The sequence below is a fragment of the Bubalus bubalis genome, chromosome X, assembly GCF_019923935.1.
Source record: "Bubalus bubalis isolate 160015118507 breed Murrah chromosome X, NDDB_SH_1, whole genome shotgun sequence".
NCBI lineage: Eukaryota > Metazoa > Chordata > Mammalia > Artiodactyla > Bovidae > Bubalus > Bubalus bubalis.
In genome coordinates this window covers 48,109,596-48,127,089 of record NC_059181.1, presented here as the reverse complement: position 1 = coordinate 48,127,089, position 17,494 = coordinate 48,109,596, and the positions used below count along the sequence as shown (strand labels likewise).

General features: G+C 42.8%; 1 protein-coding gene across 1 annotated transcript in view; it reads right to left on the bottom strand.

Annotated features, from left to right (window-relative positions):
* The window catches only part of MSN (moesin), a 74,112-nt gene that overhangs the window by 20,432 nt on the left and 36,186 nt on the right, over positions 1-17,494 (bottom strand). The window contains exon 2 of the mRNA XM_006069965.3: positions 3,518-3,601. Within this exon, the coding sequence (XP_006070027.1) occupies positions 3,518-3,601 (84 nt within the window). The remainder of the gene's footprint in view (positions 1-3,517; positions 3,602-17,494) is intronic.

Sequence of the window (17,494 nt, the reverse complement as noted above, 5' to 3'; positions counted from 1 at the left end):
CCTCTCTGGTCATCAGCCAGACAACTGCTGGATTCCAGGATGGCCCCAAAGCTTTTGTCAGTCCCTCTCAAGGAGTCCAGCTCCTTTCTCCTAGGCCCCTGATCTCCCAGAAAGAAGGTCAAACATAATAGACTTCCTCCCTTATGCCTCATCAAGTTGGAGAGAGGGAAAAGATCAACCCCCCCCAGTGGCCTGTGAACATGCACAGGTCTGAGGATTCCCACCCAGACTTGCCTTGGCCCTGAGAGTGCCAGATGCTCAATTCTGTGTCAGAGTTCAAATCTTTTTGTCCTGTACTTTTCACCTATGGGGTCCCAGCTCTGTTCCTTCTGACATCACAGAACATGATTGCCCCTTCCTTCCAATGATAGCACCTCAGTGACCTCAAGACAGAGAATACATATCCTCTTGAGTCTTCTCTGAGCCAAACAGGCTCATTCACCCCAGAGTAGCACAGTAGGGAAAAGTATTGTTTTATTTACACTCAGAGCTATAATTTAAACTCCATATTACAATTTACTAACTATATAACCTAGAGTGTGTTCTTTCACTTCTTATAAGCAGGGTCACTGCAAGGTTTAAAACACTGAGCCAAAGTTAGTCCATAGTAGGTACTCACTAAATGATTTTTCTCAAAACACTGATCTTCCTGGTTGGGAAATCATGAACTTCGCGGTTTCCTCTCTTTCCTCTCTCCAACCATACGAAAGATTCAAGTTTCTCAAGGGCTTTTCTGGGGAAGCAGTAGCTTTTAGAACTAGCACACCAATCCAGCCAAGAATCCCTACCATATGGGCTTCCCTCAGAACCACATCCACAGTACGCAAACCAAACAAACACTAACAAAGAATAACCTGGCCTTGTGGTTTTTGAAGTTAATAAACTTCTTTGTTCAAAGATTTTTCTGCCCTAGTCTCTAAATTATACCTTCCTCACCCTCCACAGTTACCCCATCCAATGCAAATGGACAAAGACCCCAGTGTTGAAGGCAGGGGATGGTGTCATTTACTTGAGAGAGATTAGGCATAGAACCAGAGCTCTGGGAATGAGTCTAGGCAGAGATTGAGGGAACCTCTGGTTCCTAGCTGGACTATAAAATTCACAATGGCTCATACTCTCCTCTCTACAGCTGCTGCCCAGAATGATATTCCCGTCTGAAGCAAAGGGCCCAACAGCCTACCTATGGTATGGATACCTTCTCCTTTTTGTCCCAGGGACAGTAAGAAGCCTATACAGGAAGAGTTGTCCTTGCTGTCAGGTAGCTTTGCCCTCCCCATTCCCTGGTATATGCCAACTGCAAATCATACTCAAGTGAAGCATTTCCTTCCTTTTTACAGAAAGGGGTCATCTGAAATCCAAATAGTGGGGTTAGAAATGGGAAAGAACAAATATGGATTACAGAAATAAGTGCCATAAATTTCTGAGAGAAAACCAGATTTGAGGTATCAGTTAGATACTGTACAGATGGGAAAACTGAAGCCCAAAGAGGGGAAAGGTTTGTGTAAGGTATCAGGAGAGTTCTAACTTTCTATTTAGTGCCCTTTCTAGTTCACTAGGCTATCCCTTTATAAGCTTTCCAACATAAAACCTGCATGCAAAAGAAGGCAAAACTTTAATATAATCAAAATGCAATGTCATATTCAAGATTAGCATTGTAATCACTTGTGAACTATATGAATGCCAGTACATTAATTGTAGTAAATGTGTGTTTAAATGTTCCTCTAATTTTTACTTTCTCAAATTAAATATCAATGACTACCTTACAACACTTGATACAAAACAAACTCCAGAGAAGAAGCAAGTTTCAGCTAAATCCAGTTACATACGCTGAGGATCCTCAAGCCGATCTCTCAACTCTATCTGATTAATGAGACAAGAAGTGTCACGGCGTTTGACAGCTATCATTATTTACATCTCTACTATACGTCAGATGCTTCACATAACACTCTTCTCTATATGCACTTTTTTATAGTCTTTCTCACCTATTTTAATTTATCCTTTTGAATTTTATATATCCTTACAAGCCACTGGGTAGCAAGTGAGATACAAATAATAGACCCTTTCATAATCTCACAAAAAGTCTGTGAGGTAGACATTAGATGCACTTTGGTTGTGGGGGCGACGTGGTGGGGGAATAAGACTACTAACCCAAAAAGGTTCAATAAATTTTCCCAGGGCCTAGCTAAGAATATGAAGATTTTTGTTTCCTCATCTGTAAAATGGGGCCAGTACTAATCCCTGCACTCACAGGGCTTTGTGATAGTCAAGTGATATGGTATACAAAATGCCTGGCATAGTACCTGACATACAGGAAGCCCTTGACAAAATGTTAACTTTCATCTGTATTAGCCATAGACAGCAATTTTCCTACTCTACCATATGACATCAGGGACTCAGAAGACATGCCCAAACTGTCTCACATTTCTAGCCATACTTTCCTTCTTTTTACACAGAGATCTGAATGGAAAACAGCCCTGTACCATCCCCATCTCCATCCTCTCCTCTTACCAGTCAGATGTATTCATAGTAATAGAATGATCTTATTTGAATATAATCTCTTTCCTCCTTTCCCTTCCCAAGTATGGGTAAGCTCTCAGACAGCAGACATACACAGAGAGCAAAGGAGAAAGGGAAGCAGGAGGGCATGGAAAATCCATTAAGGGGACATGTGGTCCCAACATCCAGGACAATGTCAGACTCTCACCTCGCCAGAGGCTGGTGTGGAAGTAGGATAATGGCCTGTCTGGAGGGATTCCAGTCTCTGGAGATGAGAGCCCCATTTTTACTCCTGGAAGTCTGGTCACAAAAGGCACATTCCTTTGGATTCTATGGCCCCCACCTGGCTGTTATATAGCACATCCTTTCTGACAATGGTGATTCACAATGAAGGGACATTCTTTGGATTGTAGATGGGGATGACTACTTCAGTATTATCTCCATGTCAGGTTTATAGGAGCTGAGGTATCCTCTTATTGCATTTCTTACCCACTGTGGTATCTTAAGTCCCAATATTCCTTGAGGGAAATGTACATAGAGCACACTACTACAGGGAGAATATGTTGGTTCCTTTCTAGTAGGAAGAAAAACCAAGTGACAGAAGCCATGTTGTACAGTGACAAGAATGTGGGGTTCAAATCCCAGGCAGATACCAACTGAGTGCAATAAAATAATTTAATTTCTGAGCCTCATTGTTAAAACAGAGAAGAATCACTTATATCTTTCAGAGTTGAGAGAAGGGCTCTGCCTGCTGACATTTTTAAAGTATCTAGCACAGTCATACCCTACTTGCTTCTCTTCTCCCATGTTTAGTCCCAAGGATAGGACTGATTGGGGCCATCCAAGATATAGGCTTCCAGAGTTAAAATTTGCCTACTTCATTAAGGCTGAGGTCAGCCTTTGTTTTGACCTCTGCTGTAGGAGTGAGTAGGAGAAGAGATTCCTCAAAAGTGGGCATTTTGGGAAAAGTGGAAGCTATTGGGAGAAGTGGGAGGCTAAGAAGCAATAAGTCCTCCCTTACCTGGTCAAACAGCTGCTTCCCGGTGGTGTTGGGCTGGATGGCAAACTCCAGCTCAGCGTCCATGGTGGTCACACGTACATTGATCTAGGATTAGATCAAAGGAGATGAGTCAGTTGTTTGGCTTGATGCTCAACAGAGCCTGGGATAAGTCTCTGTCCAACTACAGGAGAAGAAACTAAGGTGCAGGAACCTATGGAATTTAGATACTGGTGTGAAGGAAGGGAGACCATTAAAACAAACAGTAACCTAGCCCTCTGCTCCCAACCAGTTTACTGAAGACAAACCCCCCACTGCTACAAGGCAGTGCTTATCAAGGGGAAAATAAATGAATGCAAATAAACCTACTATCAAAAGGAAACAAATGTTGGCTATACTTCTTCCAGGAAGCCTTCTCCACCTACATCAGCCAGCTCCAAGCCCACAGCATTCTCTCCCCACCTCTGATCTATAGCCTGGATTATCTACAGCACTGTTCTTCATAGAGGCAAGTTAAGGGCAGGATAAAGAACACTGGATTCCAAGCCTAGCACCATAAGCGGCTTACTCTACAACCTTGAATAAATCTTATCCCGTTCCTGAGCCTTAGTTCCCTTCACCTGTGCAAGGGCAGGAGTGCAGGAGATGGAGTTTGTCAATTATACTAGGCAATCTCCAATAGCCGTTTCAGTGCTGATGTCTGTGGTTCTATATACTGTCTTGCATTGTTAACACTTCCTGTATATATGTCTCATTGGTCTCCCTAGGCACAAGAGAGGAAAGGGCCCTCAACAGAGATAGGTTTGAGCAGTACAGAGGTGCTACCAAAGCCAAGTAAGCAGAGGGAAAAGGGACAGGGACAGGCCCAGATGGAAACACAAAGTATTTCATACGTACTAGAAAAAGCACCCTCTATTCTTAGGAATAGATCACCTAGCCAAAGTCAATGATAGCTGATATTTCATCAGTAGAGATAGGATTCTTTGGCTGAAAACTTGGTAGCAGTGGTAACAGTATTAACAGTAACAATAAGCAGCAGCTTTCATGTATGAAGACTCACTACTCACTAGGCACTTTATATGTACTATCCCAATAATCATAATCATCCTGTGAAACAGGGTATCTCCACATTGGGCATGAATACTTAGATATTTGTCTAAAGTTACTTTGCTAGTAAGTGGGGAAGACAGGGTTTGAATTCAGATCTAAGTCCAAGTCTCACAATTTAAGCCAACATGTCAAATCTCTCTTACATCAAAGTGTAAAATGCCTCCATTAAAAGAAACCAAAGCTTAAGGTTTTTTAATTTATTTTTTAACTGAAGGATAATTGGTTTACAGAATTTTGTTGTTTTCTGTCAAACCTCAACATGAATCAGCCATAGGTGTGTGTGTGTGTATATATATATATATATCTTCTCCCTTTAGAACCTCCAAAGATTAAGTTTTTTAGTTGTTGGACATTTTGCTTAGGTAACCTATATGATATAGCCACATGATGGCTTGTCACATGGTCAAATAAAATATTCATAATGATTATTTCATGCCCACATAAAACACCTCAGTAATATTAAGAAAGAGTAAGCAACAAGATTTCATGAGCTCAATTTTATAAAAAGTATTCAAAGAGAGGTTATTGGAATCATACCTAAGTGTTAGTCAGTCTTGGGTTTTGGGTAGTGATCTTATGAATGCATCCTCCCTTCTTTAAATTAAAAAGAAAACTAATCTACATTTCTACGATGCTCACGTATTACTTAATCTGTTGGAGGGGAATAAAGGTAGAATTGTCAAAGATACAAATCCCCATGGAGTAGCTAAAACATTAAGCCTTATCAGTCTCTAATACCTATGGGCTTTTCCTGAGCACAGGGGTCAGCTAGTGGGGAAGAAGGGGCCAGACAGCAATTTTGCCAGCTAAACAATTCTGATGAGGACCAGGCCTGGGGAACAATTTTGTAAATAAATCTCACCAGGGAGCCAAGGAGGAAATCTATTTCAGGATTGACAATGGGACAGGAAAGGCCATGAAGGCAGGAACAAGTAAGGCAAGTACCCCAGTGAGAGACAGGAGGCAAGATTAGTCACTTTGACTCAGTGTTACCTAGGCTCCCTGCCAATCCAGTGACCTCCATATAATGGACCCTCATAAGGTAGGGAGAATGAGGCCCAATGGACTAGAATTTGGCTTCAATTCAGTTCAGTTCAGTCGCTCAGTCGTCTCCGACTCTTTGCGACCCCATGAACTGCAGCACACCAGGCCTCCTTGTCCATCACAAACTCCTGGAATCTACCCAAACTCTTGCCCATTGAGTCGGTGATGCCATCCAACCATCTCACCTTCTGTCATCCCCTTCTCCTCCTGCCCTCAATCTTTCCCAACATCAGGGTCTTTTCAAATGAGTCAGCTCTTCACATAAGGTGGCCAAAATATTGGAGTTTCAGCTTCAACATCAGTCCTTCCAACGAACACCTAGGACTGATCTCCTTTAGGATGGACTAGTTGGATCTCCTTTCAGTCCAAGGGACTCTCAAGAGTCTTCTCCAACACCACAGTTCAAAAGCATCAATTCTTCTGTGCTCAGCTTTCTTTATAGTCCAACTTTCACATCCATACATCCATAGTCTCACATCCATATTGGCTTCAATATCTAGCCTTAAATCACACTTGAGCTGAGTTAGGGGAGCCCTCAAAACACCAATGACTTGGCAGATAAGAAGTAGAAAAGGGACAACAGCCCTTTTAGTATATTGAGAAATTTCATCCTCATTTTGAGGCTTCTATCTTAATTAGAGTTACCTCTCTAGTATCTAGGGACTTCCCTGGTGGCTCAGATGGTAAAGTGTCTGTCTACAATGTGAGAGACCTGGGTTTGATACCTGGGTTGGGAAGATTCCCTGGAGAAGGAAATGACAACCCACTCCAGTACTCTTGCCTTGAAAATCCCATGGACGGAGGAGCTTGGTGCAGGCTACTATCCATGGGGTCGCAAAGAGTTGGGCATGACTGAGCGACTTCACTTTCACTTTCTCTAGTACCTAAGACTCAGTGGGTACTCACAAGATATTGGCTAAATGAACAATATTAAGCAAGGAGATACAAGAGATAGATATAGCATAGTATACAGACTCAGAGGTGGGAACATTTTACATCTTGACTTTTTTGTGCCACAGACCTTTCTGAGCAGTATGGTGAGGTCTATGGATTGCCTTCTCAGAAATTTGTAAATGCATGAAATAAAGTAGATACAAAGAGACCAATTACATTGAAATAGTTACCAAAATTTAATATGTACTTCTTCATTATTATATTATATAATTACCTAACACTGGTTCTTATTAGTTATTATTACTGTAATTTCAATCTTGTCTTCAGCATAAATGATATTCTGAAAAATCTATAGTAACTAAACTGTAATATCAAAGTATCTTAGATTTCCTTTGGTGACAAAGTCACAGGTACTGCCTTTTTTTGGCCTAAATTCATAACTGAAAGAAGGGTTAAATTTTAGTGAGAAGTCAGTGAAAACAAATATGTAAATTTTCCTCCATCCATCTTCATAGATCCTTCCCACTTCAAATTATACCCATAGACTTCATGGAGGCCCAAGGACTCCAGGTTAAGGAGCTCTCTATAAATTTATTTCAGTTTACCCAATATTAATGGAATACTATGTTTAGGGAACTATGGTTGCAGTAGAGCTATAGAATCAGTCTCTGACCCCAAGGTACTTACTGAATAACAGGGAAATTATTACATACAAAGGAAACCCTAAGAAATACCATACCAGAACAGAAGAAACTTTTTTGTGGAAATACAGAACCACAGTTCAAAGTGGTATTTGCAGGGTATCTAAAGATAAGGATTTTGAAAAAGGGAGATGTGAGAGTTGGGGGGAAGAGCACCCAAATGTCCCAGGTAAAGAAAAAGACACAATGCAATGGCCCAAAAGGAGACAGAGATGCAAGGATTCAGAGCTTCTCCAGGGTAAATGAGGCCTGCAAGGTGAAGAGTGGGCACAGAGGCCAGGAAGGTAGGTGGAAAGGAGTCATACCAATCTACCATCTTCAGGGGCTGGCCCATAACTCCAAATATTTAACTGAAATATTTGTTTATAAATGTTTCTTAAATAAATCAACTGGTGGAAAAGAACTCAGTCTGGGTTAGGAATAAATATGTCAGAGAGGCTAGAACGGTTCATGCTTCCTGTATCATATATAGAGCATTGCCCCAGAACAAGAAAGAGCTCTCCTTCAATCTGATGCTGTCCAGTTGAAACTAAACTGGAACCTATGTCTCCAGAATCCCTGCTCAGAGTTTCTGTCATTCCACTGTGGCTGCATCTCAAGGGAAAGCAGCCTGTGGTTCCCTGAACTTCACTGTGGAGACAAAAAATCTTAGGTTTAAAAAATTAGGAAGAAAAGCAAACACAACACAAAGGGACTTCTATTCTTACCACCACTCAACTCAGAATAAAATGTGAGTCTTGAAGACAGGATCATGGGTCTGTGTTCTCCTGATTTTCAGTGTGTTGGCAGTAGGGGTAGCAAGGGTAATAGCATGACCAGGGCTGAAGGTGATAGGTATAGGGCAGGAGTGGTGATCAAAGAAAATCTCTCATTTTCCTTAACAGTAATCTGGGACCCAAATGTGTACAAGGAGCTGCAGGCCCAGATCCACTGCCACACAGGATGCTCACAGAAGTGGGCACCCACTGCCTTCCTTTTGGGCCTGGCCTCCTCAGTATCAATGAAGAGAGGAGGGTAGTCTAGTCTGAAAGGCAAGAACCTGAAAATAAAGCCTCCAAAGTCAGCAGAAAGTTCCCAGGCAGCCCCACAGCTCAGCGGGAATGGAGGAGCTGGCCTGGGTGAGAGAGTATTTCAAGATGTGGTCCCCAGTAAAGAACTAAGGCCCTGTCTAAGCCTGTCCTTGAAAACTGTGTTTCAGGAAATCATTTAGGGTTTAAGGAACAGAAAGAGTCTGGATGTGGTGGTGGGGGGTGTCACTCATATACACTAGCCCACCCACCCCTAGCCCAAGAACAATAAATCCACTGTTACTTATTGAAAAATGGAATACAGACAATTCCCAAGCAAGCCCTTCATTGGTCTATAGCCCATCTCAGTAGTCTATTATCCAAAGCCCTCAACAAATTGGAACTCTCCTGTGTCCCCAGTTGGCTGGCCTAGAAAAGAAAATAACCACCTACCTCTGCCTTGACAGCAACAGCTGGGGAACTTTGCCCTCTAGACCTGGCCAACTTCAAATAAGGAACTCTCTCATTTCCTAGGGCCAAGAGTACCCACATGAGCAGTAGCTGGGCCACAGAGAGGAGATCGGGGCAAAGTTTCCTCTCATTTGTTCCATGTTACTGAACTACAATATGGCTCTTTACCAGAGAGGAATTTGGAGGATGGCTTCCCAGGTGGCGCAGTGGTAAAGAATCCGCCTCCCAATGCAGGAGATGCAACAGATGTGGATTCAATTCCTGGGTCGGGAAGATCCCCTGAAGGAAGAAATGGCAACCCACTCCAATATTCTTGCCTGGAAAATTCCATGCACAATGGAGCCTGGTGGGCTACAGTCCATGGAGTCGCAACAAGTCAAGACACAACTGAGCATGCACACACGCAAAGGACAAAGCAGAGACAGTCAAATAATCACAACTGACTTGTCTGAACAATGGACCTGTATGCTAGAAGGAACTGGCATTACCAACCCCACATCATGAATAAGGAAACTGATGAACAAAGAGGCAGGTAACATAAAGATGGAAACGAACAAACTATGTTAACAACAATGCGCCAAGCCCCTTCACTCACAGTCTAACTTAACATCACTGAAACTACATTAACTCAGCCAACAAGTGGTAAAGACAGGCCTTCTGGACATTCCAGAGCACCATCCTTGACTCCACCTACCTCTCTGGTCATGCTGATTTCACTGCTGACTTCAGACAATGCCTTGGCAACTGTTTTGGCTAAGGCTCAAACACTCTGGTATAAGGGAACCTGGGCACATCTGTGAGGCATTACTTGGGAAGGCCCCCTTGCCAGGGCAGAGCTTGTGAGTCAGCCCAATTGAGTCTGAGCTGAATGACCTCACCTCTCACCTGCCACCTCCCCATTCTTCAAAGGCCCAAGTCCTCTGGGCTTTCAGTGGCATTGCCGTTATGGAGAAGGCAAAGGTAAGTGCATAAGGGTGGCCAGAGGTAGGATGAGCCCTACTAGGGCAACCCCAGAACTTCAGTCTCTTCCATGGACAGAGGGCAGTCACTACATTGTGACTCAAACTGCCTTTCACCATTATTTAGGCTCTAGCATCCACCATTTCCTGCTGCCAGAACTAGAGCCAGAGCAGGGCAGGGCCTGGTCTGTCTTGGCTCTTGAGATGACAGCACTGACTCAAGCATCTGTTTTCCATAAGGGGTAAAACAAGGGTTGCTTTTAATCTCTAGCCTAGGAAGCATTCTCCCCCGCTCCCTTCCCCTCCTTCTTCTTCACTGACTCACTCACTTCCCAGCAACTCAGCCTCTTCCCATGGACTTCGAAGTGGGACGTGGTACAGTTATCTGTTCCGACCTCTTCTTGCCTATTTCCAGACCCTTACTTAACACAGACAGCAAGACCTGCCTAGGGTTAACTCTTCCTATGCCATGCTTTTCCCCAGTAGGTTCTAGAAAGGAGACCACCTGGACCCCATGCACACCCATACCTTTAATGCTGCTGCTGCTGCTAAGTCACTTCAGTCATGTCCAACTCTGTGCGACCCCACAGATGGCAGCCCACCAGGCTCCCCTGTCCCTGGGATTCTCCAGGCAAGAACACTGGAGTGGGTTGCCATTTCCTTCTCCAATGCATTAAAGTGAAAAGTGAAAGTGAAGTCGCTCAGTCATGTCCAACTCTTCGTAACCCCATGGACTGTAGCCTACCAGGCTCCTCCGTCCATGGGGTTTTCCAGGTAAGAGTATTGGAGTGGGTTGCCATTGCCTTCTCCGATACCTTTAATGGGTCAGCAGTAATTCTTTAGTTACTCCAACTGCTGCAAAGGGCCTGGGAGACAATGGTTCCCTTTAACTTGCTTTGACCCAGTCGCCTTCCCTAAGAATCACTTCAACTGGGAGACAAGGGCATATTGGACCCTGGGTGTTACTTGCCCAGTTATATTTGGGGGAGCAACCTCAAACAAAACTAACCTTTGTTAACAATGAGAACATAATTACATTGTCACTACGTGAGGAGAGCTCAGGACAGAGACCAAAGCTAAAAAGGAGATAAACAATCAGAAACTTTAGCAAGTTACAGCTTTCTTATTAATCCAGCCTTAATTGCACAGCCTTTTGCTTAACCTGAGACCGAGGTAGAGTCCCCCTCTGCCTCTCAACACATTAAGGTCCAGAAGGAAACTAGCTCCTCACCATTTATACCTAACTCCAGGACTTATTTTCAAAATCAGCTCAGCCAAATCATACCCCAGGAGCACACCACCCATTCCCCTACCCCCTACCCTAACTCATCTCTCCTCCTAGGCACAGGGTTCTGTCCCATACACTCCTTAACATGGACATTCCTCTTTAAATTTCGTCAAGATCTCAATCTACTCATCCTAGAACCTCATCTGGCTCCTTCAGAATAAACCCTTCTGAACTTCTCATCCCTATTCTCCAAGAGAATAAATAATCCAGAATCCCCAACTATCAGGCCTGAAAGGAACCTCAAAGATCACTTGATTCAAATTCTACAATATGCAGCTGAGGAAACTGAGGTCCAAGGAAGGGGAAGCATTGGCCTAGGGTCACACAGCCGCTGGACAGTGTGAGAGCAAGGATTAAAAGCCTTGCTCTTGATCCACTGACCATAATAAGCAATAGAGACACCCTAGCACTTAGAATACAGTAGACAAATCAGGATGTTGAGCTGAAAAGACTATGTGGAGAAGACAGAACCAGCTTGCTTCCATTAAAAACTCTAAGTGAACACTGAATGGAAGTCTAGTTTATGACAGAGGGAAAGCCTAACTTTTAGGCTCTGATACATTCACCATCACTCATTCTAGAGAGACTAAACCTTTTATAACCACAAGGAAGGAAACTAAAAGGTCTCCTGTTTTAGGACAGTTTCTTTTTAAAACTTAAATAGCAATTAATTGGGAAGGTCTCTGGCAGCAGGTACAGCCAAGACCCAAGCTGGAGGTTGGGGACAGAGCAGGGAGGTACAGAGGGTGACGACGACACAGCAGGGAAAGAGGCAAGGAATTGGAGGAATGGATTTATATCCAGGTAGCAAAGAACAACAGATTCTTCAATTCTCATAAAACTTTGAAGCCACTGAATTTAAAGGAAAGAAGGCCTAACATTAATAAGTCTCTCACATGGATTAAGCCTCTCTCTGGGGCCACACCCAGCAGGGCTTCAGTCAATAGCATCAGTTTCCTGCTTAACCCAGCTTCCTGCCTACAAGTTTCACAAGAAGTATTTATAGACTGGAAACTCAGACCATTTGCAGCTGCCTGGAGACACTACTTATGCAGAACACCAGAAGAGGGCTCTATTCTCTCTGCTCAGAAACACACCACAGCAACCTCCAGCATCCCAGCTCTGAAGGGCACTGGAGCTGACCTAAGAATCAGCTTGGATTCCATCCATTACTCATGGGCTTTCTGCCCTGTCCTGTGTTAAAAACTGCTGAAGACAGGATCAGTCAACTATGTAGGGGCAAGAGGAGGCTTCCAGCTAAATAAAAAAAAAAAAAAACTCTATTTTCCAAATGTATGGTTATTAGGAAGGGGTAGAAGTAAATTGGGAGATTGGAGTTAATATATATACATTACTTATATGGGCTTTCCAGGTGGTGCAGTGGTAAAGAATCCACCAGCCAATGCAGGAGATGCAGGAAATTCGGGTTCAATCCCTGGGTTGGGAAGATCCCTTGGAGGAGGGCATGGCAACCCACTCCAGTATTCTTCCCTGAAGAATCCTATGGACAGAAGAGCCTGGCGAGCTACAGTCCATGGGGTCACAAAGAGACACAAGTGAGTGCATGCGTGCACACACACATACACACACACACACACACACACTACTATATATAAAATAGATAACAAATAAGGACCTACTGTATAGCACTCAATACTCTGTAAAGAATTATATGGGAAAATAATCTGAAAGAGTGGATATAAGTGATTCACTTTGCTGTACACCTGAACTAGCACACTGTTATCTATTTTATATATAGTAGTCAACTGTACTCCAATATTAAAAAAAAAAAAAAAAAAAGCTCTGTTTTCGGTCCCAGAGCCAAGCTATGATTGGCTTCCTGCCAAACTTGCTGGTATGCCAACAGTCAAACCTGGCATCTAGGGGACTCATAAAACTGGAGTCCTCATCCTAGAAATAATGGTCTCAGTTCTTTGAGAAATAAATCTTGGTATAGCTGAAAGATGCTTTAGAGTCTCTCTTACCTTCCTGTTTCTAAAACTCAGTTTTCTAATATATAAAAATGAACCTAATAATATCAACCTCACAACAGTGTTATTGGGAGATTTAAGTTAAAAATAACAGACAAGAAAGTACTTGGCATATCATAAGTAGAATGTGATGATTACTAGCGCCTCCATTTTTAGCCATGTTATTACAAATATTCAATCGCTCCAGAATAATTTGAACTAAAAGCCGGTTTGACTACACTGAAGGGCTATGGGTTGCCAAGAAGACCTGCAGAGGGCCCTTCTAGCCTAAGGGCCCTTTGATTTTGGGGGAAACTCTAAAATATGATTAGATTTCTAGTTGGTTAGACAATTTGAAACCATGCATATCAGGCAGAAACACACACATCCTTGCATTATTTTAAATGTTTTCTCTCTTGGGAGGGATAGGGATTTCCCCCCAAGAAGCAGAGCCCTGAAGTGAGGCAGAATACAACAGAGCACCTAGGCTACCTTGTCCTTTTAAAGGATGCCTGCTCTTCTTTCCTCATCCTAGGCTCTGCCTTGCCATTTTTTCTAATTATGTCCCATTAATATACACAGGTTTCCAGCCCTCCAACAAAACCCACCAAAACGTCCAAACTCCTTCAGCTGGTATCCAGAAAAATCACAAACTGGGTCTGTAGATAGGCTAATCAGCATCACTTTGGAAAAATTTTAAAGACAGATTTCCTGGCCCTACCCACAGAGATCATGATTTATTATTATATAAGAAGCAGGGCCCTGGCATCAGAATTTAAGAGCTTCAGATAATTCTAAGGCCCAGCCAAATTTGGGAACCTCTGGCATGGAATACAGCCTCTCAAGGGCTAGTGTCAACAGTCAATATGGGCAGAGGGATCCTCGATTGAAGGGAAACAAAGCCAAGTAGATAGCAGTAACTACAGGGACATCTAGGCCAGTGGCCTAGTGAATGGTTCTCCAGAGTTAAATGCAGCTTACCTCCACAAAAGATCAGGGGCTAAAGTAATTTCTCTATATACTAAAGCAATTTCTCTACATACTAAAGTAATTCCTCTCTTGTAGCAGGAACATAGCTATGTACTCTAAAAACCTGAGGGCAGGATCGAGCTCTGCCAAAAACAAGCCATGATCTCTCAATCTTCCTACCTGCAAAATGGACAAAATGACACCCACGTGGCAGAGGATTGTGCAGTGGCAATGTGGTATTTCCCAAACTTAACTGCTGAGAATCATTTGGGGCACTAATTTAAAAACCTAGATTCCTGGACCCCACTCCAAGCTTACTGAAGAAGACACTTCAGAGGAAGAGCTTGGAAAGCAGTAGTTTTGTCCCAGGTGATTCTTATCCTCTGAGAAGTTTAAAGAAACATCACCTAGCATAGATTCTCTTGAGATGAGATGAGAGGTCAGACCTGATCTCCAGTCCTCAAAAATACTTTCTAGCCCAGAAATCCTCACAGTTTGGACCTTCAGGTTAGAACCCAGCGGAGCAGGCTCTACAGGCAGGAGAGGGAGGATAGGCTTTGGGATTTCAAACAGAAAGCTGAGTGCTTTCTGCAATGACCAAACCCTCAGGCCATTGTCCAGAGCCTTCCACTATCTTCCCATCTAGTTAAGAATTAGACAGAGGAAGGAAACAACTGGTACAAATACCTCAGTAGCCCAACAACACTGATCAAAAATACTCTAATTAGAGCCTCAATCAAAATCTTAGGCAAGGAGCAGACCTTAAATGATACTCTCCCTTTCCTAGATGCTGTGGGAACTTAGGGAGCAAGCCTTGTATCTGCATACAGATGTGAACAGGTTGAAGTTGGGGACAGGCTAAGGACTCTAAGATAGGTGCAATCAATAACAGTGCACTGGAACCAACTTACACTAGAGCTGATCTCTGTATAAGTCCTCCTTCAAGGACCCTGTGTTGGTAGTTTGAAATCAGCCATGGTGAGAGTTGGACACAACTGAGTGACTGAACAACAAGTGGTGAGAGTATTTATACCATTGGGATTGGTAAACAGTACAAATCATGGCTTCACCAGAGAGTTTGTTGTGAAACATTTATCAGCATATATAAAGGAAGCATCTGTAGGCCCATTTTAAAAATGAGGAAACTGAGTCTCAATGAAGGGAAGCAACTACCATCTTTTAGTTGCATGACCTTGGACAAGAGCCAGTTCTAACTAGCAACACATCCTAGCCCTTCCTACCAGCTCCCCAGGGGAGTAAGAAATCCCTCTTATCAACAAAAAAGGTTGCTGACCCAAAGGGCTCCTCCATCAACTAATGGCCAAACAAGGGCACCTAAGTGCACTTGGTGTATGTACCACCAAGGAAAGCAAGGAGTACAGAGCCCAGGGTTGTGACATGAAGCCAACAAGAGAGGAGAGACACTGGAGTAGATCAGGGAATGGGTTGGAAAGTTACAAAGGAAACCACAGCACTTTCCTAAGATCTTTTTACAAATATATGACGGACAGTGTGGGCTCTAGAGGGAGTCCCTTGGTGCACTGCAAGTCCCTCGATCTCTTGAAGCATCAGTTTTCCTCCAGGTAAAATGGGAGTAACAATGCCTACCTCAGAAGATAGTTGTGAGGAACAGCATTATCTCCTTTATTTATACAAAACAACCTGGCTTAGCACCTAACATGTATTAGATATTTGATACATTTTGGTACCTTTCTCCTGCAACCTCATTATCAAATGCAGGACTTCTGACTCACCCTTATACAATAAAAATCCTAACCCCATGTGCACAGTGCTTTACAGTTTAAAAGACACTCATGGCCCAAGATGGCAGCCACCATGAAGAAGGTGGTTGCAGATGTCAGTATTACAATACACAAATTAGCATGGAATACAAGTAGAATCATAGAACTAAAGGAATAAACAGAAGTAAAAAAGAAATAACTCCAAAATTTAGAAGATGTTTGTGAGGATATCATGCTTGCAGATGACTGCTTAATGATACCTTATCAGACTGGTAATGTTTTCATTAGCCATTCTAACACAAGAAATGTTAGCAGAAGTAAAGAAAAATTTGCAAGAAGAAACTGACACCTTACAATATTGTATTGGTTCCCAATTAAAATAAATAAATTTAAATTTAAAAAAAAAAGAAACTGACACCTTGGAATCAATTCAGCAAGTATTAGCATATTTGAAAAGTTCAGTTATATGCAAAATTTGGGAGTAACATAAACCTTGAAGGTGATGAAAGGTAAACATTTTATAAAACTTAAAAAAATCTGTTTAATAAACTTGAATATTGTTTAAAATGATAATTTTCCTTCTTCAAATGATATGGAAAGCAAAACTTTTAAAACTTTTTTCATTCATTTAATGGAAATTTGCCTACTTTCACATCTTGTTTATTTTATATTTTTAAAAGAAGACAGTATTCATCTATGTATTTTACATAACAATTATATCAAGCGTAAGAGTTTTATGTCATGTTATTAAAATCAGTTAAGCAATTAAAAAAGACACTTGTCCACATGCATTCTCTCGCTGAACTCAAGTCTGTACAAAAAGCAGAGTACAGATCAGCACTATTTTATAGACAGGAGAAATGGAGGTTCAGTGAGGTAAACGGCACTTTGTCCAAGTGTGAAGGAGACAGGACTAGAACCCAGGTCCCCCGAACTTGGAACTTTGCCCTCCCAATTTTCTCTTATTTAAGGTTGCAAGAAGGTCCTTCCAAAGGCTTACTTGCTATCATTTATTTCATCCAATAAATTTAATGGCCTCTAGCTCTTGTCTTGGAGAAGGCAGTGGCAACCCACTCCAGTACTCTTGCCTGGAAAATCCCATGAACGGAGGAGCCTGGTAGGCTGCAGTCCATGGGGTCGCTAAGAGTCAGACACGACTGAGCAACTTCACTTCCACTTTTCACTTTCCTGCATTGGAGAAGGAAATGGCAACCCACTCCAGTGTTCTTGCCTGGAGAATCCCAGGGATGGGGGAGCCTGGTGGGCTGCCGTCTATGGGGTCGCACAGAGTCGGACACAACTGAGGCGACTTAGCAGTAGCAGCAGCAGCTCTTGTCTCAGGGTGCTTCAAGAGGGGGTCTCCTTGGGATGGGAGAAGATCAAGGCAACACAGGATGGGAACAATCTTCCCTATAGTCGAGGGAGCCACACTATTAGCTGGAAGCAATCAGCCAAGAACAGTGGACCAGTGATCTTGAGACAGTCCCTTCCTCTTAGGTCAGAGTGTGACCAATTGTACTGGGTAGGTCTTGATCAGTCGTTTTCAACTTTATTGCTTTTTTCAGCAGCTTCCTGCCTCTTCACTTTCCCAAACAGAAAACCACATGAAATTTCAAGATATAATGTATATAAAAGTAGAATTGTTCTGGTCAAAGGAAGGCTACCCCAAGCAGCTTGGCCAAATACAGTTTGCCAACCACTGGACCAGCAGCTTGGGAGAGGGAAGAAGCTTCAGTTCTAACCTTGTAAAATTCTACTCAACTCTGCCACCGATTCCTTACAGGACTTAAAGACTCCCTGGGGCTCAGTTTCCCTATCTGTGGTATGAGATGGTTGGACCAGTTGG